This window comes from Ambystoma mexicanum, chromosome 1p (assembly GCF_040938575.1).
Source record: "Ambystoma mexicanum isolate Mex_15411 chromosome 1p, UKY_AmexF1_1, whole genome shotgun sequence".
NCBI lineage: Eukaryota > Metazoa > Chordata > Amphibia > Caudata > Ambystomatidae > Ambystoma > Ambystoma mexicanum.
Window position 1 is genome coordinate 992,449,697 of NC_090921.1, and position 26,622 is coordinate 992,476,318.

A 26,622-nucleotide genomic window follows, 5' to 3' on the forward strand; every position below is an offset into this window, starting at 1 on the left:
TCACAAAACTGTATGGAACTTTGCTGAATTTTTTTAGCACAAAGCCCCATACATTTTAGGAATGCACTTCTGAAGCCAAGATTGTATCTCTATGGACCTCTAGGGCTTATACTAATCTGTACCTTACTTTTCAGGGGTTTTGATATGTATTTTTCCCTATTCCAGTGATTGTGTATCTGTACCCATTTGTGGTGTGTGATAGCATTACTGGTTACTCATTTTTCACTGTTTGGCAATAAGTAAAGAGGTATTTTGATACCCAATTGTATAAGTGTGTTCCTTGAGTGTTTCACTCTGTGCTCATTTTGGACCCCTTACAAGCTCACCACCTCTTGAGGATTAGCCTAGACCACTCGTCAACCTACCTTGAACTTGTTTGGCAACAGCTCCCGAGGCGCGCTGGCAAGAAATGGTACCAAATATTGCCTTGCTCTGCGCCGAGCTAGATGGCTCCACTGACATCAATTGGCTCGTGACAGGTTTTGATCTGGGGCCAGTATCGCTGATGGAGCTACTGGGTTTTGCAACATGGAGGGTTCACCCGTAACCACAGCAGTCTTTTTAAAACATGTCTAGCATCTGGGTCTTTAATTCCTTCCATTCAGCATTGGACGTCGGCCATGACTTAATACGTTCACTAGAAGAATCCGACTTACGTCCGTCAGTGGGGTTGCTTCTTCTTGTGACAGCAGGAAGAGGACGACTGGCTTAGTGAATGAGTTCTATTTTTGGTTTTTCACAGGTGCCTCATGCTTTTCTGAGAAGGCTCCTCCGTTCCGGCCTCAGACAACCAAACAGTCAACTGCGCCAGGGATTTAAAGGGAGGTCGGCGTACCGTGAGCTTCGCTGCCCGTTTCCAGATGGACTTCCGACCCATTTGCCACATGACGTACAGCCCTCAGGGTCGTGACCGGTGCAGAGGCACCACATGCAGATGTCGTGCAGATCAGTGAGACATTTTTGAGCTGCAGTGCCTGCAGCTTTTGAATCTATAGACAGGGGCGCAGACATGGTCAAACACACAAAGCGAAAAACAACAAAAAAAGCTGAGTGAAAAATCAAAGTTAACGAGCAGTGTTCCTCTCGAGCAGCACGCTTAGCTCGTAGAACAAAGGAACTGAGGTACGGGGATGTAATGAAGCAGTATATGGAACAAGTTACTTACCTGTAACTGTTCTCCAGCTTGGGTCTGGCATGGATGCACATGCTCATATTCTCAGTCAGGCTGGGAATCCTCAGTAAAGAAAAAATAAGCTTCAGTTTCACTTCTGAACTGTCTTTCTCCTAACAACCAATCACTGGTCTCTGGGTCATACTGCCCCCAGCCTAGGACTGCCCACTACCGAAGCCCCTCCTCTGGCAGCCATCTTCAGATTTGGTAGCACGTAAAGTGGCAGTAGGACCAAGAGAAGAGACGCAGAAGGGTAGGCAGGAGGGTTTGCATGTGAACTCATGACAGACCCATGCTGGGGAAAAACAGTTCCAGGTAAGTAAGGAACAAGTTACTTACCTGTAACTGTTGTTCTCCAGCATGGGTCTGGCATGGATTCACATGCTCATGAATATTCCCCGTCGTCAGGCTGGGAATCCTCGGTAAAGAAAAAACCAGTATCAGTTTCGTTTCCGATCTGTCTTTCGTAGTAATAACCAATCACTGGTCTCTGCGTCATACTGACCACAGCCAATGACTGCCCTCTACCTAAGCACCGCCTCTGGCAGCCATCTTCAGATTTGGAAGCACGTGAAGTGGCAGTATGACCAAGTGAAGAGCCGCATAGGGGTAGGCGGGAGGGTTCGCATGTGAATCCATGCCAGACCCATGCTGGAGAACAACAGTTACAGGTAAGTAACTTGTTCCTTCTCCAGCATGGGGTCTGGCATGGATTCACATGCTCATGAATAAAGAATACATAGCAGTACACACATGCACAACCACGGGAGGTGGCAAAGGCTCAACATTAAGCATTACATCAAACTCAACATTAAGCATCTTACCTCCTCACCAGGCTCACCTCAGGCGAACAGGTTGCGCAGCACTGCTTGGCCGACCCTGGACTCCTCCCTGGAATCCCGATCGACGCAGTAGAACTTCGTGAAGGTGTGCGTCGACCTCCACGTAGCAGCCCTGCATATGTCCAGCAGGGGCACACCAGAAAGGAACGCCGTGGTAGCTGCGATCGCTCTGGTGGAATGGGCTCTCGGACGGCCGGGCAGCGGTCGGTTTGCCAACCGATGACAGTACATGATACAGCCGGAGAGCCATCTGGAAATGGAAGCCTTCGAGAGAGCCTTCCCCTGATTGACAGGTCCAAAGTTCACAAAGAGTTGTGACGTCTTCCGAAAACACTTTGTGCGGTCCACGTAGAACTTCAGCGCTCTAGCCACATCCAGCGAGTGCAAAGACCTCTCAGCCGGCGACGAAGGCGACGGGAAGAACACAGGCAACACCAAGGGTTCGTTGAGATGGAAGTCCGACGGTACCTTGGGCATGAAGGAGGGGTGCGTCCTGCGCACTACCCTCGTGTCGTGAAAAGTCAAGTACGGGGCCTTGCAGGAAAGGGCCTGGATCTCTCCCACCCGTCGTGCGGAGGTGATGGCCACAAGAAACGCTGTTTTCCACGACAGAAACTTCAATGGGGCCGAGTGCAGAGGCTCGAACGGAGGTCCCATGAGCTTGGTCAGCACCACGTTGAGCTCCCACGCCGGGGCCGGAGCCTTCTCCGGCGGGAACGATCTGAACAGTCCCTTCATGAACTCTTTCACCAAACGATGAGACCACAAGGACGTCCGTCCCGTGGTTCTGGTGTATCGGGAGATCGCAGCAAGATGAATCTTGATGGACGCGTGTGCCAGTCCAGCTTTGGCCAGCGTCAGCAGGTACGGCAGAACTTGGGGAGCCGTAATCCGTAGAGGGTTAATCTTCTGTGCGTGGCACCAGACAGAGAACCTGTTCCATTTGTGTCCGTAGCATTTAAGAGTCGAGGACGCTCTGGCCTTTGCAAGAACCTCTCTGCAGTCGGCCGGTATGTCGTATCCTCCAAACTCTAGCGCTGCAGGAGCCAGGCCTGCAAGTTCAGCGATTTCGGGTCGTGGTGGAGGATGGCGCCTCCTTCCCTGGAGAGCAGATCCGCGTCCACCGGCAGCTTGATTGGCGGGGACGCTGACAAGTCCAGAAGGTCCGGGAACCATATCTGCCTCGGCCACGCAGGTGCGACGAGGATCATCCTGCACCGTGACCTCTTGAGCTGGTTGACGAGCCGGATTAGCAGTGGCAAAGGAGGGAACGCGTAGAGGAACAGGCCCTCCCAGGGGAACGAGAAAGCATCGCCCATGCTCCTCGCCTGGGGGAACCTGCTGGCGAACCTCCGGCACTTGGAGTTCGTCGCCGTCGCGAAAAGGTCGATCTGGGGTGTGCCCCACCGTCGGAAGAGGCGATCCACCAGATCCTGCCGTAGTTCCCACTCGTGGCACGAGCGCAGCTCCCTGCTGAGTGAGTCGGCGATGGTGTTTTTTATCCCTGCCAGATGAAACGGCACCAGAAACATCCCTTGGGTGACTGCCCAATGCCACAGGTCCTGCGCCTCCTTGGACAGTGCTGGGGACCTGGTTCCGCCCTGTTTTCTGATGTAAAACATGGTGGTGGTGTTGTCGGTGAAGATCCTCACCACCTTGCCCTTGAGGGACGGAAGGAAGGACCTGAGGGCTCAAAACACTGCACGGAGCTCCAGGACGTTGATATGTAAGGATTTCTCCGTCGGGAGCCAAAGGCCCCTTGCGTGCAGATTTTCGGTGTGCGCTCCCCACCCTTCCAGGGAGGCATCCGTGGTCACTGTCTCCTGGTGGGATGGGGTCTGGAAGTCCATGCCCGCCGTCAGATGCGCGCGGGTGCCCCACCACCGGATCGCTCGTCGGAAACTCTCGTCGAGTGTGATCCTTTCCTCGAAGTTGCCCGTCGTTTGGATCCAGCGCGCGTCCAGGAACTCCTGCAATGGGCGCATCCGGAGCCTGCACATGGGAATGAGGTAGATGCAGGAAGACATCATTCCGAGGAGGGACTTGATGGACCTCACCTTGGCCGCGTCGGCCACCAACATCCGCTGTACCTTGCCCAGGATGGTCCTGGTCCTCTCCTCCGACGGGGAGGCCCGAAGGGACACTGTGTTGAGCCTCGCTCCCAGAAACAGAGTGTCTTGCGCGGGTACCAGGTGGGATTTGGCGTAGTTCACGGAGAATCCCAGGTCCGTGAGAAGTTGGACGGTCCTTGCCGTTGGGACCACGGCGAGCTCCCTTGTCTTGGCTCGGATGAGCCAGTTGTCCAGGTAGGGATAGACGTGGATCCCTTCGCGGCGCAGCTGAGCCGCCACCGGTGCGAGGCACTTGGTGAACACCCTGGGTGCCGACCGTAGACCGAAGGGGAGGGCTTTGAACTGGTAATGCCGCCCTTGGACCACAAACCTGAGGAATTTTCGGTGCCCCTTCAAGATGGGAATGTGGAAGTAGGCATCCTCCAAATCCAACGACGACAGGAAGTCTCCTTCCTCCAGCTGACCGAGGACGTGCTGGAGGGTGACCATCCGGAACTTTTGCGCCTTGATGAACTTGTTCAGACGTCGCAGGTCCAGGATAGGGCGCCACCCCCCCGTCTTCTTCTTCACGAGGAAGTATCTCGAGTAGACTCCGGAGCCCCGCAGCCTCTTTGGGACGAGTTCGATGGCGCCCTTCTTGAGCATCGCGTTCACCTCCAGGAGGAGTTGAGGGACGTGAAGTTCTTTCCTGGCCACGGGGGGGACGCGCGGACACTTTCCTTGAAACTCGAGCGCGTGCCCCGGGCCAAGGCGTCCAGCACCCAACGGTCGGTGGAGATGGACTCCCACACGCTGACGAAGCTCGCCAGCAGGCCTCCCACCGGGGTGCTTCGGTGGGGGCCCGACCCCCCGGCCGGTTGAATCCTGCTTCGACGAGGCTTTAGTGCCTTGTCCTTGGCGACGACGGCGGGGTCCGCCAGGCTTGCCTCGTCCTCTGTAGGCCTCCTGAGATGATGAGCGGGACGCTTGACGGTAGGAGGAGAAACCGCCGCCGGAACCTTTGGAGGCGCCCTTGCCTCCGCTGCTCCGAAAGGGCGTCCGTCATCGTTGCAGAACTCCAAGGGCCCGGGCCGTCTCGGTGTCCGCTTTAATAGCCTGAAGGGAATCGTCCACCGTTTTCCCAAACAGGTTGTTCCCGTCGAAGGGCATGTCCAGGACTCTGGTCTGAACGTCTTGACGGAAGTCCGTAGCCTTGAGCCATCCACGCCGCCTAAGGCAAACGCCGTTGCCTAACTGGCGGAACCCAGTGTCGGCGATGTCCGTCGCAACGGTAATGGCGTGGTCCGAAGCCACCTCACCTTCCTGCAGGATCTCCAGGGCCTCCGCCCTCTTGTCGTCCGGCAAGAAGTCCAGCAGGGGAGCCAGTTTGTACCAGAGCTCCCTGTCGTATCGGGCCACGATAGCCAAGGCGTTGGCAGCTTTAATCGTCGTCGCTGCAGACGAGATGACTCTGCGTCCCATAGCGTCCAATTTCTTTCCCTCGCCGTCCGGTGGGGAAGTCGAAGTGGAGGCCGCACCCCCCCCGCTTTCTTCCTGGCCGCCGCGGAGACGACGGAGTCCGGGGTAGGCTGCGCCCGGAGGCACAGGGGGGCCGTGTCCGGGACCCGGTACTTTTTCTCGTACCGGTCTCTTCTAGCTGGCGTCGTGGACGGGTTCTTGAGGAGGGTGAGGCCCTCATCCCAAATGTCGTCCAATAGAGGCACCGCGAGGACCGTCTTCCTCTTGGCCTCGCGCCGCTGATAAAGGAAACCTTCCTTCTTCTCCTCAGGGCAGAGTTGGAAAAGCTCGGATGCCCTGGCGATCATTGAGTGGAACGATCCAATCTCGTCGGGCGGAGAAGCCCTGGTGGGAGGCGACGACGGTAAATCCTCGTCGTATACCTTGTCGTCCGTACCCGTCGCTGCCGTGTCAGTCCCCGTATCATCCCCTCGGGTGGACGGGGAGGAGGGCTGGGAGGGGCGCGACGGCTGAAAAGGAGGTGGAGGGTGGATCCTTCTTTTCTTGGTAGGGGGAACACCAGAAGGTCCCGGTTCTGGGTCCCCCGACGGGAGAGGTTCCGTCGGCAACGGTAGTCTCGTCCTTATCTCAGAGCATAAGGACTGTATAGCCAACAAAATAGCCGCCGAGTTGTCTCGCGGCGCTGGCAGAGGGGAATCCGACGGGCGATCAGGGGCCCCGTCGGTACCCTCGACGATGTCGTCGTCACCTGCGTCGGGATCCATCCCGACGGGCCGGTCTTCTTCCACGCCGAAGCCTTGGCTTAAGACCTCGACCAGCTCCTCCTCCGAGGTTGGGGCCGAATCTACGACGACGCCCTGCCCCCCCCCCTTTTTCTTCCCCACGGGGGATTTCACGGGGGTCCTATCGATGGGCAAAAAAGAGGACTCCCTCCGAGGTGGCAGGGAGACTCTGAGCCCCGAGGTCGCCACCACTGGTGTAGCCTCCACAGGCTGAGCCAGGGCCGCCGCAACAGTTTCGATAGAGGGCTTGGCTGGATGGATTAAGGCCTTCACCACCTTAGGTGCGCTCACCGCCTTATCCTTGAGGGGGGGGGGGACACTGCCTCGCTCCCCCTCCGCCTTCGAGCTCGACCGGGGCCTCTCCAGGAGCTTCACCGGGTGCTCGGCCTTCCTCTTACCCGACCCAGAGCGTTGGCTCGTGGTTGATGGTGCCGGGGAGGGTGCGCCCTGCCTGGCGCCCGTAGAGCCCGACCGTTCGGCGCTCCCGGTGCCAGCGGACTCGCGGTGCTTGGCCTTATGTTGGACCCCCGTCGCGTCCTCAAAGGTCTTAGAAGACCGCTCGGATTTCTTCCTCATCTTCTCGCCGGACGGGCTCTTCCCTTCTAGCCAGTTGGCGAGACGTTGATGGCGGTCCTTCATGGTCCGCTCCGACATGTTGCCGCAAAACGCACAGTCCTTCTCCACGTGCGTCTTGTCCTCATGTAGGCAGTAAAGACAAAATGAGTGTTCGTCCTCCTTGAAGACGTTCTGCAGCTGGCATCCAGGGCAGACCCTGAACAGCTTTCCGGGCGTCGAGCCTCCCTTCTCCTGGGCCATAGCCGGGCCTGAGAAACTTCTGGAGTCCTCCAAAAGCGTAGCTCGACGAAATCTTCACCCTTGAGGGGCGCAGACGAATCCGAAACGGGTCCCCGTTGATCGGATGGAAAGTCGGTGGAGCTTGAGGCTCTTTTGACCGAAAAAAACGAAGTTTTTGAGAAAAAACGTGAAAAAATAGCACTAACGCTCGAGAGCAAAAGCACGAGGATCCCAACACATGAACGTGCGGTAAAAATCTGAAGATGGCTGCCAGAGGCAGTGCTTAGGTAGAGGGCAGTCATTGGCTGTGGTCAGTATGACGCAGAGACCAGTGATTGGTTATTACTACGAAAGACAGATCAGAAACGAAACTGATACTGGTTTTTTCTTTACCGAGGATTCCCAGCCTGACGACGGGGAATATTCATGAGCATGTGAATCCATGCCAGACCCCATGCTGGAGAACTTGTTTCTTCTCCAGCATGGAGACTGGTATGGATTCACATGCTCATGAATACAAGAATACATAGCAGTACACACATGCACAACCACAGGAGGTGGCAAGGTTCAACATTAAGCATCGCAACATTAAGCATCTCTTAACTCCTCACCAGGCTCACCTTCAAGCAAACAGGTTGTGCAGCACTGCTTTGCCGACTCTGGACTCCTCCCTGGAATCCCTTTCGACGCAGTAGAACTTCGTGAAGGTGTGCGTCAACCTCCACGTAGCAGCCCTGCAGATGTCAAGCAGGGGCACACCAGACAGGAACGCTGTAGTTGCAGAAATCACTCTGGTCGAGTGGGCACTCGGACGGCCAGGCAACGGTCGTTTTACCAACCGGTGACCATGAGTGATGCAGCCGGAGAGCCACCTGGAAATGGAAGCCTTGGAGAGGGCCTTCCCATGGTTCACAGGGCCAAAGTTCACAAAGAGCTGTGACGTCTTCCGGAAACTCTTTTTGTGCGGTCCACATAGAACTTCAGCGCTCTAGCCAAATCCAGCAAGTGCAAGTCCTCTCAGTCGGTGACAAAGGCATCAGGAAGAATACAGGTAACACCAAGGGCTCGTTTAGATGAAAATCCGACGGCACTGTGGGCATGAATGAGGGGTGCATCTGCCGCACTACCTTTGTCTCGTGGAAGGTCAAATAAGGTGGTTTACAAGAGGGTCTGGATCTCTCCCACTCGTCGTGCAAAGGTGTTGGCCACAAGAAAACCTGCTTTCCACAACAAATTTCAGTGGCGCTGAATACATAGGCTCGAACGGAGGACCCATGAGCCTAGTGAGCACCACATTTAGCTCCCACAAAGGGGCCGGAACCTTCACCAGTGGAAACGAGCGAAATAGTCCTTTGACGAACCCCTTGACCAATCGATACAACCATAAGGATGACCGTCCAGGAGATCTGGTGTAGCAGGAGATAGCCGCCAGATAAACTGATGGAAGCATGGGCAAGTGCTGCCTTGGCCAACAAAAACAAATAGAGAAGCACCTGCGGAGCAGTGAGTCGTAGAGGGCGGATCTTCCGAGTACGGCACCAAACGGCAAACCTCTTCCACTTGTGGCCAGAGCATTTGAAAGTAGATGAAGCTCTGGCCTTGGCGAGCACCTCCTTACGATCCGCCGGGAGATCCTAGCCCTCAAACTTTAGTGCTGCAGGAGCCAGGACTTCAGGTTCAGGGATCCTGGGCCGTGGTGCAGAATTGCGCCCGATTCCCTGGCGAGAAGATCTGGAACCACAGGAAGCTTGACTGGAGGGGACGCTGTGTCCAGAAGGTCCGGGTACCATATCTGCCTCGGCCACGCCATTGTGACGAGAATCATCCAGCACCCGGACCATCTGAGTTGATCCGACTAGTCTAAGAAGCAATGGCAACAGAGGAAACCCATACAGAACCAGGCCGTCCCAGGTGAAAAAATCCCCAGCTGGGGAAACCTGCTGGCGAACCTCCGGCACTTAGTATTCAACGCTGTCGCAAACAGATCGATCTGGGGATTTCCCCATCTGCGGAACAAGTGATCCACTAGGTCCTACCGAAGTTCCCAATCGTGGCAAGAGCGTAGCTCCCTGCTGAGAGTCGGCGACTGTTTTTCACTCCTGCCAGATGAAACGGGATGAGTAACATCCCCTGGGCTACGGCCCAGTGCCAAAAGGTCCTGCGGCCGGGGATTTGGTTCACCCGGCTTCCGGATGTAGAGCATTGTGGTGGGGTTGTCTGAAGACCCATACCACCATGCCCTTGAGGGACGGAAGGACTTGAGGGCCCAAAACATTGACCGCAGCTCCAACACGATGTGCAACGTAGTCTCCTCTGGTAGCCACAGGCCTCTTGCATCATGACTTCCGGTGTGTGCTCCCCATCCTTCCACAGAGGCGTCCGTCGTGACAGTCTCCTGATGAGGTGGGGTCTGGAAATATGTTCCTGCAGACAGATGTGCGCGCACTCCCCACCACCGTGTTGCTCGACGGAAACTCTTGTCGAGTGCGATCTTGTCCACGAAGCTTCTAGCCACTTTTATCCAATGGGCATCTAGGAACTCCTGCAGCGGACACATCCCTAGTTTGCACAGCCGAATGAGGTATATGCATGACGACATGCCGAGTAGAGACTTGTGACCTCAGGGCCAACAGGCGTTGTACCTTGCCCAAGATGGCCGTTATCCTCTCCTCCGACTGAGACGCCAGGCACGACACTGTTGAGTCGGGATCCCAGAAACCGCATGTCCTGCGATGGAATGAAGCAGGACTTTGCATAGTTCCCCGAGAACCCCAGATCCGTTAGGAGTCGGACGGTCCTCGCTGTGTCTTCGACGGCGAAGTCCTTCGAGCTTGCCCGAATAAGCCAGTCGGCCAGGTAAGGGTACATGTGGATTCCTCGTAGACGCAGCTGCACCGGCACCAGGCGCTTGGGGAACACTCTTGGTGCCGACTTCAATCCGAAGGGAAGGGCTTTGAACTGGTAATGTCGCCCTTGAACCACGAAGCATAGGTACTTGGTGTCACTTGCGTACGGGGATGTGAAAATCGGCATTTTCCAAGTCCAGCAACAATCGAAAATATCCTTCTTCCAGCTGTCCTAGCATGTGCTAAAGAGTCACCATCCAAAACTTTAGAGACTTGATGTACTTGTTAAGACGGCGGAGGTCCAGGATAGGCCCCAAACAGCCAGTCTTCGTTTTGACGATGATTAATGAGTCACGCCGGAGACTCTTTGGGACGAGCTCTATTGCACCCTTTTTAGCATGGCGCGCACCTCCAGCAGAAGCTGAGGGATGTGGTTTTCCTGGCGGGCCACTGGTGGTACATGGGGACACTTCTGTTTAAACTCTAGAGTGTGTCTGTGGACGAGAGCGTCCAGAACCCAACGGTCGGTGGCGATGGTCTTCCACACGCTGACCAAGTTCGCCAGCCGGCCTCCCACTGGGGTGCACGGGTGGGTGCCCGACTCAACAGCCGGATCAATCTTGTTTTGACATCGAAGTGGTCTCCTGGGCCGACGAGCGGGAGGGTTGACGGTAGGACGAAGCACCTCTTCTGAATCCTTTTGAAGAATTTAAGGACTTTCCTCCAGAAGTCCGAAAGGTAGGCTGTTAGACAGAATCCTGTGCAGTTCCCTTGGAGAACACTGCAAAAAGATTAAGACTACAGGAGTAAGCAGTAAACCCAATTGGTAGCAGTCTGCACCACCCAGATTAACCTGGTAGCTGTGGCTGAGCAGTCAGACCTCTCTCAAGAAGAGTAGGGCAGTATGCAGAGTATACACAATAGGGCCAAAACACAGTAGAGCACACAAACACTGCCCAGAGCTCTGTATAAAAAGTATATAATTATTAATTTAAAACACTTTATGGCATATACTAGCACTCAATCAAAAGCAAGTTAAAACAGTCATGAAAAGTATACACACCTCCCTCAATAGTTAGACAAGTCAGGGTTAAAACACTATTTGTTACAACAGAGGTGAGTGCTTAACCAAGATGGCACTCTGATAATGCAGTTAAAAGGGAGAGGAAAAGAGAGCATAGAAATAAAACAGTTCCCAACACTTTTAAGAGTTCAGAGCAAGGGGAGAAAGGTAGGTTATACTGTAGAGCCAAAGTTCAGAGGCCAGGCCCACTTTAAATGGAGCAAAGCGAAATGTGCCCAGGATCACACGGTTTAAAGTGCACTGAACGTCTTTGCAGAGTGTTCAAAAGAGGTTGGGGTGATTCAAAAGATAGTTAGAAGGCCTAGAGCCAAACCAGTTTAGAAGCCAAGGATTTATGGGTCACCAGCTTTAGCAATCTGTAGAAAGGGAGGCCAGGCAGGACACAGTACCTTAAAGAGAAAGGAAGCTCCAGCGGGGGCGGTTGTTCCTGGCAGCGGTTGAAGTTCGTGGTTCGTACCAGGGGAGGAGAAGATCTTGTTGAGGAGGAAACGTTTAGTCGTTGCACTGCACAGGGATGAAACCAGCCGCGGAGTTCCCGATTAAAAGGTGCAGTCCTTTTATTCGCGGTCAAAAGTGGTGAGCTTGGCTATCCGGCCCCGGGGTGCTTGGCACGGGCGATTCGACCAAGAGACGTCTTTGGAAGGCGAAAAGGGCGAACTGGTTGATCCCACCAGCTCAGGGGAAGAAGACTCCTCCAGCAGACGATCTTCTCTTGTCGTTGGGAAAGTGGTGAGGTGGCTGCAGCAGGGCTTCACCGTTGGGTGTCGTTGCAGATGGCTCAGCGGCTTCTCTTTGGATTCTTAGGTCCTGTGGCGACTTCTGAAGTTCCAGTCCCAAAGGCCCTGCTTTTATGCAGAAAAACCCCCATTCATCAGCCTAGCTGTCAATCACACATGCTAAGTGGTGAGCCGGCCGGCTCACCACCGGGCCAATCGGAGTAGAGTGCGACTTGGGTTGCTAAGGCAACGCAGTCCAGGGTGCCAATTCCTCCCTCCACCCTTCCTGTGGAACCCAGACAGAGTGGCACCATTTGGAGGGCTTCTGTGGAGAAGCCCGCCAAAATAGTGGAACAAAGAGCTCGACCTTGCTCAGAGTTACAGAGACTGACACAAATGCCATTTTAGAATCGAGTTCTGGCAAAAAGACCGAACCCGTGATTTAATATTAAATAAACCGGCGGTATCTTTAACATTGCATCAAAAAGTGGTGCATTTAAAATCAATGGGAAAATCCCATAGAGAATATTCCGGTGGAATATTTTGCGTGGTAACCACTGCCACCAGCCACCTCGAAAACAGACCTATGGGCAATCGAATTACCCCTTACCAGTACTTCCACAATATGATGGTTTCTACTGGTTCTGTTCACAATTTTGGACTAGTAAAGCCAATGGTGACTTTACATGCCCTGGGTGACAGTAGTCAGTCCTAGGGTATGGAGTCTATGTTTGGGGGTCACTGCGACACCCCTGTGGTACTGCACTAAGGGTGCTGTGAACCACACATACAGAAAAACAGATGATACCCTATGGAGTAAAAAGAAAACCCATAGCCCATAAGCACATAAGTCAAAGACATACCTGAAATCATGTCTAAGAGTGGGAGTAAAAGATTCTCACTCTGAGCAGGAGAAAAAAACAAACCCCAAAAAAACCAGCAAAGCTGCTGGGGGACTCACTAGGTTTGGGAAATTAGCCTTGTAAGAGAATTCTCGTTAACATAGGCACGATTTGTCTTCTCATACCGGTCCCTTTTCGCTGGGGCCGAAGACTGTTTCTTCATGAGAGACAGCCCCTCGTCCCAAATTTCTTCCAATAGAGGGAAAGCACAATCTTCCTCTTTGCCTCCCGATGCTAGTATAGAAAACCCTCTTCTCCTCAGGGACAAGCTGGAATAGCGTCGAGGCCCTGGAGATCATGGCGTGGAACGAGCCTATCGTCTGGCAGAGACGTGAGATCCCCCACCCCCCCCCCCCAAGCTGCCGTCGCCGTGTCTGGATCCGTCTCATCCCTCTGGGAGAAGGGCCGGGGGGAGGCGGGATGAGCAAAAGGTGGAACGGAGTGAACCCTCCTCTTCTTGGATGGTAGTTCTTCCGATGTTCCCGTGGCCACCTACGAGAGGCATCCTTGTCCGGATCTATGAGCACAGGGTATGCATAGCTGTGAGAATGTCCACCGAGATGTCCCCATGTGGTTGCTGAGGTGGTGGTGATAGAGGGGAGGGCGTTTGCGGCTTAGGTTGGTCTACTGCGTCCTTCACGCCCTGTTGCTCTTTGCCGCCACCTTCGCCGTTGTTAGGGAGAACTCATTCAATGGCTAATTTCCCTTACCTAGTGAGTCCCTCAACAGCTTTGCTGGATTTCTGGAGTTTATTTTTTTTCCACTTGGTAAGAGAGTGAGCTTCCCCCCACTCTTACCTGTGTTTTACCATGTGCATCTCATCTATTTTTGTGATTGTGGACTCTGGAGCACACCATTTCAGTAGCCCCACTCTTTTGTGTCTTACACAGCACCTTCAGTGCAGTGACACAGGGTTGTCTTTTAGACTTCCCACCGACTCCATTTCTGGGATGACTACTGTCCCCCAGAAAAGGGTAAAGTTGCCATTAACTTTACATAGACATTTAACCACAGATCCAGTACACCCCATCTTACATGGAGTATTGGAAAGGGTTAATCCGTAACCCTTTTTATCTGTATCTCCTAGAGCATTGTTTTGCTCTTTTAACATTTAGACTTGGCTGGTGGCAGTGGTATCTACCCTAACTTTTCTACCGCGATTATACTATATAAACGTGGTATTGTTTTAGGCTATTATATTAGCCTCGAACATAAACCCACTTGACCAAATACTCCTTTGGCTCCGGTCGGGTTTATTCGCCATTTCTTTTTGTTAAAATCCTTCTTGTGTTTTACTTTGCGCAGCAAACCAGGTTTGCCTTTTTTGTTCACCGTTTTTTGGCGGGCGTCTGCCAAAGAAGCCCTCCTCTAGGCGCCTGGGTGTCTAGGTGGGCTGAATGTGAGGGAGGCGTGTAGTTACCCCCTGCACAGGGTATCCTAGGAAACCCAAGTCGCACTTTGCCATGATTGGCTGAGGTGGTTGTCTGGGCTGGACAACCCCCCTGCTGCGTGAATGACAGCCAGGCTGTGTGAATGGGGGATTTTCGCATGAAAGGCAGGACTCTTGGGGTGGAAACCGAAGAGAAGCGGAGAAGATGGCTGCTGCAACTACCCCGTCCCGGTGAAGCCCTGCTGCAGTCCTGAGCCATCTACCCTTCGACGACCAGAGAAGATCCAGTCTGGAGTCTTCTTCCCTTGAGCCTGGTGGGGTTAACCAGCTCATCTTCCACAGCCAGAGGATCCTCTTCGTGGTCGAAATCTCTGCACACTGCTGTAGTGGTTCGGATAGCCATCTGAAGAGCCAATTTAAAGGAGCGCACCTTTTATTCATCGTCGCTGCTGCTGGCTTCATCCCCGAGTAGTGCAGGCCTCTCCAGACGTCCTCGTTTCCACGACCAAAGCACCAGGAACCGTGGGTCTGCAGGAAACTACCAGGACAACTGCCGTGGCACCAGCTTCTTCCTTGAATAAAGGTACTGTATTCTGCTTCGAGGTACTAGGGTGAATCCCTTTTCTCCTCATCCAAGGCTTGCCCTTGTCTTCCCTCCTTATAACTTTTGCTTCCTCTGTTGACAATATCCAAGTACTCCTGGCAACGTTGAATCTTAAACTGTCCGACTGTGTGATCCCCGACAATAGGAACCCCGGTTCCACTTGACACTGGCTGTGGCCTATAGATTTTGTATTCGTCAGCGAGTGTTCTCCAATTGTCTGCCTTGACAAAAGTATTGCCTATGATTTTTGCCCCCAACTCTCTTGTTAACTCAGGTGCTAATTGTGATTTTGCCCCGGTAACATTTCTTTCTGCTGATACGTGTGTCTTTCGTAAGACCGAACTGTCATTACTGTCAAAAAGTGATCGCATATGTATTGCCGGTAACGTCTTTTGTTTCACAACACCGGTCCGTTAAAACATAGGGTACTTACCTTGAGTTATACTGTGCCAAGTGAATTGGTTGTTTGTAGTGTATTTAACGTGTGTTTTTTTTAATTTATAGAAGTGCTGTGTTTTACAGATGGTTTAAAAATAAATGCTTATATTTTTTACCTGAAACCTTGAATCAGTGTTTTCTAGTGTCACACTAATTGGGGTCCCTTTGTGTAATCTCTGCTACTGCTCATGTACTCTTGTGATAAGCCTGGCTGCTCCGCTACTGCTACCACTTTAACATAGTAGTACAGGCGTGTACCAAAGGTGAACTTTTATTACCACTTGTAGTCTTAATTGTGTGTAGTGGTCCCTAAGGGTACTGCACAGGATTCTGCCCAAACCCCGTGCTCCCTCACATAGGGCCTGCTCTACGTATCGTCCCTCCTGGAGGATCAGGAGGTTGGAGAGCTCCTCCTTTGAAGCGATGTCCGTGCCCTGGAGGACTACCGTACTCCCCGGCCCCCACCCCACCCTGCTCTGCAACCAAGGGAGATGGTGAAGGCGAAATGATTGCCATCATTTTTTACAGTGTCTTCTCGATGTGCTGGAAAGAGGATTCCTCCTGGCAGGCAGGGATACTCTTGTCTTTGGGGCTGTGCCCTGCGGGTCCACCACAGCAGCCGTCGCGAGGGCTGCCGCCACTCCCTCGATGGAAGGTTGGGTTTTCGTCTGGTGCACTTGGGACTTCATGGCTTTGGCCGAGTCTGCGGCCTTCACCTTAGGGGGAGGGTGGGGGCCTCGCTCCCCCTTGGCCTTCTCTGCAGGGCAAGTCTGAGTCTTCAAGAGCTTGCCCGGATGGTCCGATTTCCTCTTTGAAGATCCCGAGCGGTGGCTTGTGGTCGAAGGCGCTGAGACGCTGAACTCGCCCTGGCCGTCGAGGAGCTTGCAGCAACGGCGCTCCTGGAGGCAGTGGACTCGCGGTGCTTAGCCTTATGTTGAGTCCCTGCGGGAGCAGCGCCCTCAAAAGGTCTTAGAAGACCGATCACCTTTTTTCTTCTGGGCAGGGGAGGCATGCTGCCGGGACTCACCCAGAGCAGGGGCCTTGGCCTGCAGCCACTCGAGACGCTTGTGCCGGACGGTCCGAGTGCGGGGCACCATCTCCCGACAAACAGCACAGTCATCCTCCACGTGTGTCGGGTCCGAGTGCAGGCAGTAAAGGCACAGGGAATTCCGTCATCCGAAAAGACGTTCTGTAGGTTGGCAAACCTGAGAGAGGAGCCGAGTCCTTCTCATCCGCCATGTCCACGCGGAGTAGGCCTTGAAGAAGCTTCTGGAATCCTCCAAGAAGAAATTAGATTAAAAATTGCCCTTTTGGGTCGCTGAAGAATCCAAACACGTGTCCTTGTTAACCAGAAGATGGATCTTGAGGCTCGATTAACAAAAAATATAGCAAAACTTAGAAAAAAAAAAAAAACACAGCAAAATGCAGTAAAAGGTCGAGAGCTATAGCACGAGGACTACCAACACTTGAACGTGCAGTAACGATCTGAAGATGGCTGCCAGAGGAGGTGCTTAGGCAGAGGGCAGTCATTGGCTGGGGGTAGTATGACCCAGAGACCAGTGATCGATTGCTAGGAGAAAGACAGTTCAGAAGTGAAACTGAAACTGATTTTTTCTTTACCGAGGATTCCCAGCCTGACAACTGGGAATAGGAGCATGTGAATCCATGTCAGACCCCATGCAGGAGAAGTACGACAACTGACATCAATCCCGCAGCCGAGGACCGAGACATCGAGTCAAGACGGCTTGACGGCCAAGTTGAGGTTCACAACACCCCCGGTTGAAAGGTTTTCCGATCAGGTGGCGCTGGATTGGCTATCTATCCGATGAGGATTCTGAAGAAAGGCACTCCATTGAATAAATTAGTTCAGCAAGGGAAGTAAAGCAACAAGACTTTACTGGACTCCAAAAGAAGGTACACAGGTACAAGCTATAGCAATTAGCTGGTTTCACCGATGTCAATAGAAGTTAAAAAAATAAATTAAAAAAAACAATGTCCTAAACAGTATACTTTTAAAAGTAGTGAACTTAAACCACCTACTTTAAGGTCGTGCTCCTGATGCAGCTCTGCTAGGACATTCATAATTGCCATTGTCCATGGATTTGGCGGTCGGAAGACCTACAAGAAAATTATTACAAAATGATTAAACTGTTTATACAAAAGTTAGTTTCAGGAATGGATGCTATCCTTACACAGGCCCCTGGCGCAAATAGTGCTACTACAACTGTAGTGGCAAGAAAATATTTAATAAGGATTTTTAAAATAGTAACTCGAGGTATGAAATACTTTGGCCATTTTTGTGGGCCATTAGATACAGAATTTCTGCAACTAACTTACATTAGAGTATGTATGTGGACTAAAACCCATATATACAAACTATCACAAACTAGCATGTGTTCAAATGGTGGTTTCAAGTTGTCTGGTTTTAGTGTTTTAGCAATACAATTGTACAATCCTCAATGTAGAGCCAACAACGTTCTTAACAGAGTCGATTTCTGATTGCAACAAAATAGAGCACATCCCAAAACTGGGCCCCATCATATTAGAACACGGTTTGCTAGTCAACTTGCATGCAATGGTTTGAACATTTTTAGGTGACAGAAAAAACAGGCCAAAACTGCCTCATAGCGGTCAACTTTTAAATAGAAGGGGCTCACCACACTCCTAACGCTGGACTCCAAGACTTTGGCAATGAACGGCACAACGTACAGGAGCTCCTGCTGACCCTTTAAGTAGGCTTCAAGCAGCAATGATTTAACATCCAGGTCCTGTAAAACATGATTTAAAGAGATCACCACATATGCCAATGAAAAAGCGGCTTTCTTTTAAAAGGCTTCATTCAGTGGGTGCCTGCCACATATCCATAAGCCCTTAATAGGTGCCTTCTGATTGATACCATCCGCTGTCCTCATACGTAGCTCCAGAAGCAGACAGTCTGAAAAATATCCAACCTTGGAGGGGTAGGGGAGGAGATCCAGTTAGAATGGTGCTACTGGTGCTGAAAGTGTGACATAATGTAATTAAGCTTTCACATTGAGCATATCACCAGCATAGTGGCCCTACAGCAGGCAGGCTACTATGCTGGCGATATGCTCAATGTGAACGCATCTACCTGTGGTAAATAAGTGTCTGTGGAGCAAAGTAGAAAAAGGTAAGAGGAAAGGGGAGTGTAAGGTAGAAAAGTATAGACTAACTGGATAGTTACATGGGGGATGAGAAGGAGAAAGTAAGGGTGACGTATCAGCGGTGCTGGTCAGTAGTGGAATAAACAAATTGTGATCCACTTAACGGAATACCCACTTATGATGTAGTTCCTTTTTCTAGGAGGACAGTTTAAATTACACCGTCTATGCTACTAGCATAGATTACCAATATCTAGTTGTATAATTGTTCAGATGAATTTCTAGAATCTGGCCTAGTGGACATATTTTAGGATGCCACCCTATTTATAGTGAACCGGGAGCTCAGAGGTTAGCCAAAACTCCAAGGTAAAAAAAGAAAGCAGTACAGGCTAGTCTCAGGAGAGTGAGTGGGGTAAGGGTTCCTCATTGAGTCCACACACCAGAATACACAAGGATCAAAATTAAGATTGCGTCAGCAGGGGCTAAAAGCAGCTACTGACCGAGTGCTACCACCGTGGAACAAGGACATAGAACGTAGCATTTTGCAAATCTAGCTTACACATAAGCTCCAACCATGTTATGATGCCTAAAATGCTAAATACTGTATCGATGTGTCCTAATGTTTATAGACTGTCTCATTGTTGCATTTGTTAAGCATCAGTTGGCCGGGTGAGCAACAAGTAGCTCCTGGCAGTTTTTCGTTTCAAGCTAACCAGGCTCTTCTAGGCAACAAGCAGAAGCGAAACAGCTGCCAGCAATTTTAAGCCCTAAATACGAACTCAATTTAGATGGAGCTACTGTGTTCTGCAACAAACCAAATTTAGACAGGAATGTTTAATACAATTACTTATTCTAAGCCCTTTACACACAAAAGAATGAAACTAGGGGGTGAAATCGCCTAATACTTAATCAACATACATTCACCAATGCATTCAAATGACAATCACAGGTGGTAAGTAAATTGGATCTATGATTTTTCCATCGCGGAAAAGGCAGCGATAGAAATTTTCACATTGGGAAATGTATGCACTACACATTTTCCCATGCGACCATCCTACAGAAAACCATACATACAAACACCCCCACCCACAACACACACCCACCCACACCCCAAACAACCCTACTTATCTTTCCTTCCTTCGTGCTGTGTCCCTGCAGCGCCGGTTCCCTTTCACTTACGTTGATTAGTAAACAGCGCAGCAGGGTCCTTTTTTTCTTCTTTTTTTTGGCAGCTGCAGGGGTGTCCCCCACAACCACCGCTCACTATACTATGTAGTATAGTGAGCGGGGTGTTGCGGGGGACGCCCCCACAGCCCACAGCTATTTTTTCTTTTGGCAGGGGGCTGTACAGTATAGTGAGCGGGGTGTTGCAGGGGACACCCACCCCCAACCCCATACCAACCCCACCTAAAACATACTACGAAAAATTCGAACTTTTGCTAGTTAGAACTTTTCACGGTGTGTGTTTTAGGTCTTTTGGTGGGGTCGGTAATTTTTATGCGGACATTTCATCCGAAACCAGTAAATTAACCCAATAAGGATGGAACCAAGTCACAAGTGAAAGTTCTCAACTTCAGCACTCTGGGCGTTTAGAAACAACTTAATGTATAAGCGCCTTACAAATTCCGCCTCAAAAAATAAATAATCCCCAAGTAGAATGGGGATTGTGCCCAAAGGTCACAGGAACCACAATGCTTCTCCCAACATCGTAGTCTCTGCAGATGTTGCATTTGTACTAATGATTGTTCAAAGAAGATCTTCAACAAGGTTACTAAGTAAGTAAATCATGATCTTATCTTTCAGAAAATACTACCTAGGTTCGACAAAAAAGTAGCGGAACAGAAGATTAGCTAAAAGGGGACTGGTCCCCAATGTTATCCTATGGCAGGTGAGGGGTGCTTGGACAAATTCTTTGCATTTACTTAACCCCCGCCCTACTCAATTTACCAGAGGTCTTGATGGGTTGACTGGGTGTCACTTTCCAGTCAGGTCCAGATGCAAAATACAACCCCTGGCAAAGAAGACATGCAAGGTTCACTGATGCAGGTCAGGACACATGTTGGGTAAGATTTTCCTATTGGTGATAAATCTTCCTGACCTCTGTCAACCCCTTTTTATGGGTGACCTTTTTAGGTCTTTCCACAGTGTAGGGTTGGATTTCTAGTTTCCTGTAACAGTTGGGCTTAGGTTGGGCTGCCCCTTTCGACTCCCCTGTTAATTTCTCTTTCATGTACTTGGGTGAACTACTGTTCCCAAGTAGTAAAGAGGGATTTTCATCCACTTTACATTTTGTATAAGTGAGCCGCCAAACCCAAGCTATGTGTAGCGCTGGGGAGCAGGAGGGGGGGGGGAATACAATGTATTCCCTTTCTTACTTGCCTAGTAACATTTTGATACAACTGCAGGTTTACATGAATGGCTGGTGGCAGTGGTTTTACCTTTTTGACTTTTAGCCTTTAGAACTCCCAGACTTTTAATTCAGCCTCAGTAATGCACAAAAGGGCCACCATCTTGCTAAAGTGGTGGGCTCCTTTTTTCACCATTTGTGCGCTTGCCGTTTCTGTGGTCTTCCCCTGCCATTCAAGGTGGGAACAACCTCAGTGGAAGTTTTGTCTTCGGCAGGAATCCTTTGGATTCCCCGCCCAGGCTCCAGAGTGTCTGAGAGGGCAGGAAGGGAGAGAGAAGTTCAAAGCTCTGCAGCCCTTTGTCTTTCACCTTGTCTGAAAGGAACCAACTCCCCGTAGGGGGCTGGCGGTCCTGACTGGACAGCCAGACTGCCCCTAGCAGTAAAATGCAGAGAGAATGCAGAGGTTGTGCTGTAGTTCCTGTTAAATAATCCGAACCTGGAAGCTGATAAGTCTATCACTGGAGCTGAAACTGAAGAGGAAGATTAAGACAAGAAGACTATAGATGTTGGGGAGAATTCTCAGAAATGTGCCAATGCCTCTCTACCTTAGAGAGCCCTAGGGACTTTAATTTTTAACCTGGAGAGTGAGACCCTTTTCCCCCACTCATGTATTTCTGTTACGATTTGAACACTGTCTTTTGGTTGTGGAGTCTGACAAACTCCACAGTCATCATCTTTTACATTGCGTCACAAAGCACCTTCAGTGCAGTGGCACAGGGAAGTCTTCCAGATTTCCCCAAGGTTTAAATACCTTCTCTTGGATAAACTACCGTTTCCAAGAGCAGTAAAGTGAAATTGACTTTACTTACCTTTGTAACTTTCTAGATCCAGCACACACCATTTTACAATAGGGTGCTGGAGGGGTTACTTGGTATCCCCTTTGTCTAGCTTCTCATGAAACATTTTTATGTTTTCCTTTCCTAGATGAATGGCTGGTGGCAGTGGTTTACTTTTAACTACTGTGGTGTGCTTTTACCGGTGGCTGCGTTGGCAGCTGCATTAAAGCACCCAAGCGTGCCATTTTTGTCAAAATGGCCCTGGTCATCTTTTTTCGCCATTTCTTTGTGGAAAGGTCCTTCGTGTGATTTACTCGGTGCAGCAAAACAGGTTTGGTCCCTTTGTTCGTTTTGTCTTTGGGGGGATTCACGAGTAAAAACCCGCCTCTGGCTCCAGGGTGTCTGGCAGGGACTGGAAGCGAGGGAGGTGCCCGAAACTCCCTGTGCTTAGTCTCCTAGGAGACAAAAATGCACTACTAAGGTGATTGGCCCGCTGGCTGTCCGGCAAGGACAGCCACCCTGCTGGGTGACTGACAGCTAGGCTGGAATGAATGGGAGAAACCTGCATAAAAAGCAAGGCTTTTTGGCTTGGAAGACAGTCTACCACTGGACGAAGGAATCCGAAGAAGAACTTTGAAAAGATGCCTGCTGCAACTCCTGGACCGTTGGTTTGCCCAGTGAAGCCCTGCTGCTGTGCTGAAGCTCCAAATTCATCTAGACTAGAGAATCCCTGCAAGGACGACTTCTCCCATCGAGTTGGTGGGACCAATCAACTCCAAAGAAGGCGATCTGCTGGGACCGAAGAGCCAGGGAGAGGAACACCAGGTCGTGTGCGTCGCTTTTTAGTTGGCAAAGAGCTCCTGGAAGATCCTCCGGACTCCCAGGAAGCAGGACTGACCGAGCCTGAGCCACCTCAGAGTGCTGGACCCAAGATGCAAGATAAAGAACATCTCAACAGCCAAGAGTCCGCGGTGGTGCTACTTGCTGAGACGCGAGGAACAAACCACGAAACCCGAAACCACTGAATAGAAGTTGGAGCTTTTCTATTGCCGACCGCCCCATTGCAGTGCAGGAGTCCTCCAGATGTCATCTCTCTTGTCCCCACGACTGAGGCCCAGGAACATAGGTTCTGCAGAGCTGCACAGCAGCAGAAGCCAGCTGGAACAGTTTTTCTTCTAACTAAAGGTACTGTAAAGTCTAAGAACTTACCTCTTGTTATGTAACCCTCATTTGCTCTCAGTTGAGACTGGTCTTGGTTGCTTCTGTAGAGTTGCAATGCAAACCGCTTCTTTACCTCACAAGCCTAATCAGCTTGTGGCCCTACTTTGATTTCTTCTTTTCTACAAAGACTTCTGAGACATTGTGCAAGACGTTTGCAAGAATTGCTTCAGCTCACCTAGACATTTGCCCAATTGACATTGGCCTGGCTTGGCTCCCTGAATGACTCTTCTTCCCTCGGACTTTGTTTTGTCTTCCTTCCAGTAATTTGCTAGGAAACATCCCCACCCCCCCCCCCCCCCCCCAACTTTTTTTGATGCCGTTTTAATACCATAGTCTGACTTTACCAAGGGAGCACAGCCTTCTGCTGCACTCCTCTGGGCTTTCGCTCACCTTTTATGGGGAAAGTTACATGCCCTTAAGACAGTCAATACTGGAAGACTGTTTCCCTTAGTCCTTTCCAAATGTTGCAACTTTTCTGCAACATGTAACAAGTGTACAATGTACTTTCCAGTACAGTACACTTGGGCATCTTAGTCATTTCCAAAGGCCCTAGATACTCTCAAAGGATTTTTTAGGAGATGTGCAGATGTGTCCCAGACAGGGCTGGTGGCGGCTTATCTTTTAATGTAATTTTAACCCTTTCCTCCCCAAAATGGCCATGCCACAAGGTTCTTTGTCCTGTCCTTTGGCCATCTTGCCCCTTGGCCTTCCCCAGGTCGAGCCGGGTCAGTCCTTATTTGGGCATGCATTTCCCTGCGAAACGCCAAGCTTTCGCGGGCTTCTGCATGCCTTGTGTGCGCGCTTCCAGGATGCGGGCTGGGGTGTATGTCCACAATACACATCCTGGGTGCCAGAGAGTCTGGAGTGCTGTGAATGCCTAGGACCACTGTGGTCCGTGATTGGTCCACGTATGGTATGCCTGTATGTGAGCAGATCTCCCATCGGGTCCCCTTCGTTTTGGCGCGAAGGAGAATCTGGATAAGAGGCCCTCAAACACTCGTACCATGTCAATCTCTGGAGTTCTCACTTAACGAAGGATAGGATCCAAGTATCCTGAAGCTAAGAAGTCATGTCAAGGAACCAGTGGTGACCGGCTGGAAGGTTTGGCACCCTGAGCCCGCGGTCGTCCCGTGGGACCCCTCCGCATCTGGACCAACTATTCGACACCTTCATCAAACCCTGCAAGTAAGCCTTCTCGGAAGTGTATCTGGGCCAACCAGTGAGCTGACCAGCTTACGCAGGACCTTTGCTCTGTCTCCTCCGCCATTTTGAGGAGGCCCTCGAAACTTGGTATAATCTCTAGCTCTGTGTTCATGGCACCCTCGCACCCAATTTCCTACACGTGGCATTCCCAGGTCTGAAGTGAAACGAGTGCCGCAGAACAGGAGTATCCGCGGTTATCATGTCGCCCAGCCTGGGGATGACCTTTGCAGGTGCGCTGCATTTGTGCCCCTCTTGCCCCTGAATCCTGCTGCAGTGAAACTGGCCTGATCCATCCACCAGGAGCGGAGAAATCACCACTGTCCCGTTTGGGAATCATCGTTTCATCTTCGTCGTTGAAAGCCGCAGAGTGGACAAATTGCTGCACTTTAACTTGCAACTTAAGTGGACTCAACTCACGAAGTTTGGTCCCGAGTGTGCTGGTGGGGTGTGGGGGAGGGGGGGGGGGGGGGGTCGGTGAGTAATCTCAACCCTAGCCGTTGCCCCCTAGCGCCTCCATCCATTTTTACGCACGAGTGGCCCCTGGGGGCCCCTCTCCTTTCCACTGCTAGTGCAAACTATTCCCAACTCTTGGAATCGACTCTCCCTTGTTAGGCAAAGTTTGTATGTAGTACCCTTTGGGACCACTACACACAACTAGGACTACAGGTGTAAGCCAAACCAACCTTTGGTATAAGTCTGTACTACACAGTTTTGTTAGAGTTGCTGAGCAGCCAGGCTTATCTCAAGAGGGGGAATGTGAGCTGTAATGTTACACAGAGGTCTACAAGCACAAATATTCAAAAAGACTCTTCCACTCAAGGTTTCTTGGTAAAACACTTATTAATTTATTTCACAGTCAGTTATAAAACATTCACTAAAAGGAGGAAATCTATATCACACAAAAATACTTCAGTACTTTACACGGTACGGGTCTGAGGCATTTAAACTACTTTGAAGGAGGAGCAAAAAGGCACAGGTTAATGAAAAGAATGAACAAGTTACTTTCTTACCTGGTAACGTTCTTTCGACGGGATGTTCCTCCGACATATTCCTTATCTTTGATATAAGTTTCCAGCTTGCTGGCCTCGGACATTTTTTCTGTAGAGGGTGCTGCGCGTCGACGTCCGCCGAGTCGATGTATCGTGTACCGTATCGGCGTCGACGTCACCATGCCCATAAATAGACACGAGCTGCGTCCGTTGCTCAGTTCTGTTTTGTAGTATAAGAAAAGACATGCCTGAATTGGTTAGTAACCTTGAAGGAGCCAAAGCTGCAACCACAAGGGAAGTTATCACTGCAGGGATGGATGGGCGATAAGGAATACGTCGAAAGAATGTTACCAGGTAAGAAAGTAACTTGTTCTTCGAAGGGATTGTGTCCTCCGATGTATTCCTTATCTTTGATAGACTCCCATAGCAGTGGTATGTAATTGGAGGAGGGAGCGATAGTGTTATGTATCCCTTTAGGGATGGACTGAGTGTAATACGGCTTTGCCAAATCTGGTCTCTTGAGCAGTGGAGGCATCCAGATTGTAAAAGTTTGTGAATGGATGTGCGGACGACCATGTGGCAGCCGCACATATGTCCCGGACCGGTACCCCTCTCTGGAGAGCCGAAGAAGCTGCGATACCCCTGGTTGAATGAGCCCTGAGGTTTTGGGGTGGTTCTTTCCCTGCTAGTCTGTAACATTCCAGGATGGCCAAGATAATCCACCTGGAGATGGTTTGTTTTGTTATGGGTAGTCCCAACTTGTGATCCGAGTATCCTACAAACAGCTGGTCTGCTTGCCTGATTCTAGCCATTCTGCTGATGTAAAAGCTGAGAGCTCGCCTAGGGTCCAGCCTGTGTAGCCTTTCCTCTTTCCCCGGATGGGGAGGAGGGTAGAATGAAGGCAAGGTAATTTTCTGAGTAATATGGAATTCAGAAACCACCTTTGGGAGAAAATTAGGCTTCACCTGGAGGACAACCTTGTCCTTGTGGAAGATTGTATGTGGGGGTTTACAGGAGAGAGCTTGTAGCTCACTCAACCTCCTAGCAGATGTTAATGCTACAAGTATGACAGTTTTAAGTGTGAGAAATCTCAATGCGCAAGAGTGAAGTGGCTCGAATGGAGTGCCCATTAAGAAGTTTAAGACTAAATTTAAGTCCCATAATGGAACCTGGAATGGTTTTGGAGGGTAAACATTAGTCAGACCCTTGAGAAATTGTACCACTAGAGGAATTTTGAAATACGATGGTTCCTCCGCAGTGCGCTCGAAGATAGAAAGCGCTGCGAGATAGCCTTTTACAGTGCCAACTTGAAGGCCTGAGTTTGCCAAGTTGAGTAGAAACTATAGCACCGTTGGTGTATCACATGAAAAAGGGTCCATATTCTCTTCCCTACACCAGCTGCAAAACTAGTTCCAACGGCAGCGGTATAAAGACTTTGTTGCTGGTCTTCTGGCCGAAAGCAACACCTCCATGACGTCATCAGGGAGATCCCAATCCTTGTACCTCAACCTTTCAGAAGCCAAGCGTGAAGGTTGAGGGTTCTGATGTCTGGATGGAGAACCTGACCTACCTTCTGCGAGAGAAGATTCTCTTTGAGTGGAAGACGGATTGGAGGGCAGATGGACATATCTAGAAGGTCCGGGTACCACGTTCTCCTGGCCCAGTCCGGGGCAATTAGGATCATGGTTTTCCGGAATCTTCTCGACCTCCTGATCATTTGAGGAATAACAGGGACTGGTGGAAACGCGTAGAGGAGTGGAAACTCCCAGTCCAATACGAACGCGTCTCCCAGAGCTCCTCTCGG

General features: G+C 50.9%; 1 protein-coding gene across 7 annotated transcripts in view; it reads right to left on the bottom strand.

The window, feature by feature from the left end:
- CNOT1 (CCR4-NOT transcription complex subunit 1) overlaps positions 1-26,622 on the bottom strand; it is a 2,171,110-nt gene that overhangs the window by 859,967 nt on the left and 1,284,521 nt on the right. For all 7 annotated transcript variants that reach the window (XM_069654650.1, XM_069654658.1, XM_069654642.1 and 4 more), the window contains 2 exons: positions 17,758-17,868; positions 17,141-17,218 (listed from right to left, as the gene is read on the bottom strand). In XM_069654650.1, the coding sequence (XP_069510751.1) occupies positions 17,141-17,218; positions 17,758-17,868 (189 nt within the window). The remainder of the gene's footprint in view (positions 1-17,140; positions 17,219-17,757; positions 17,869-26,622) is intronic.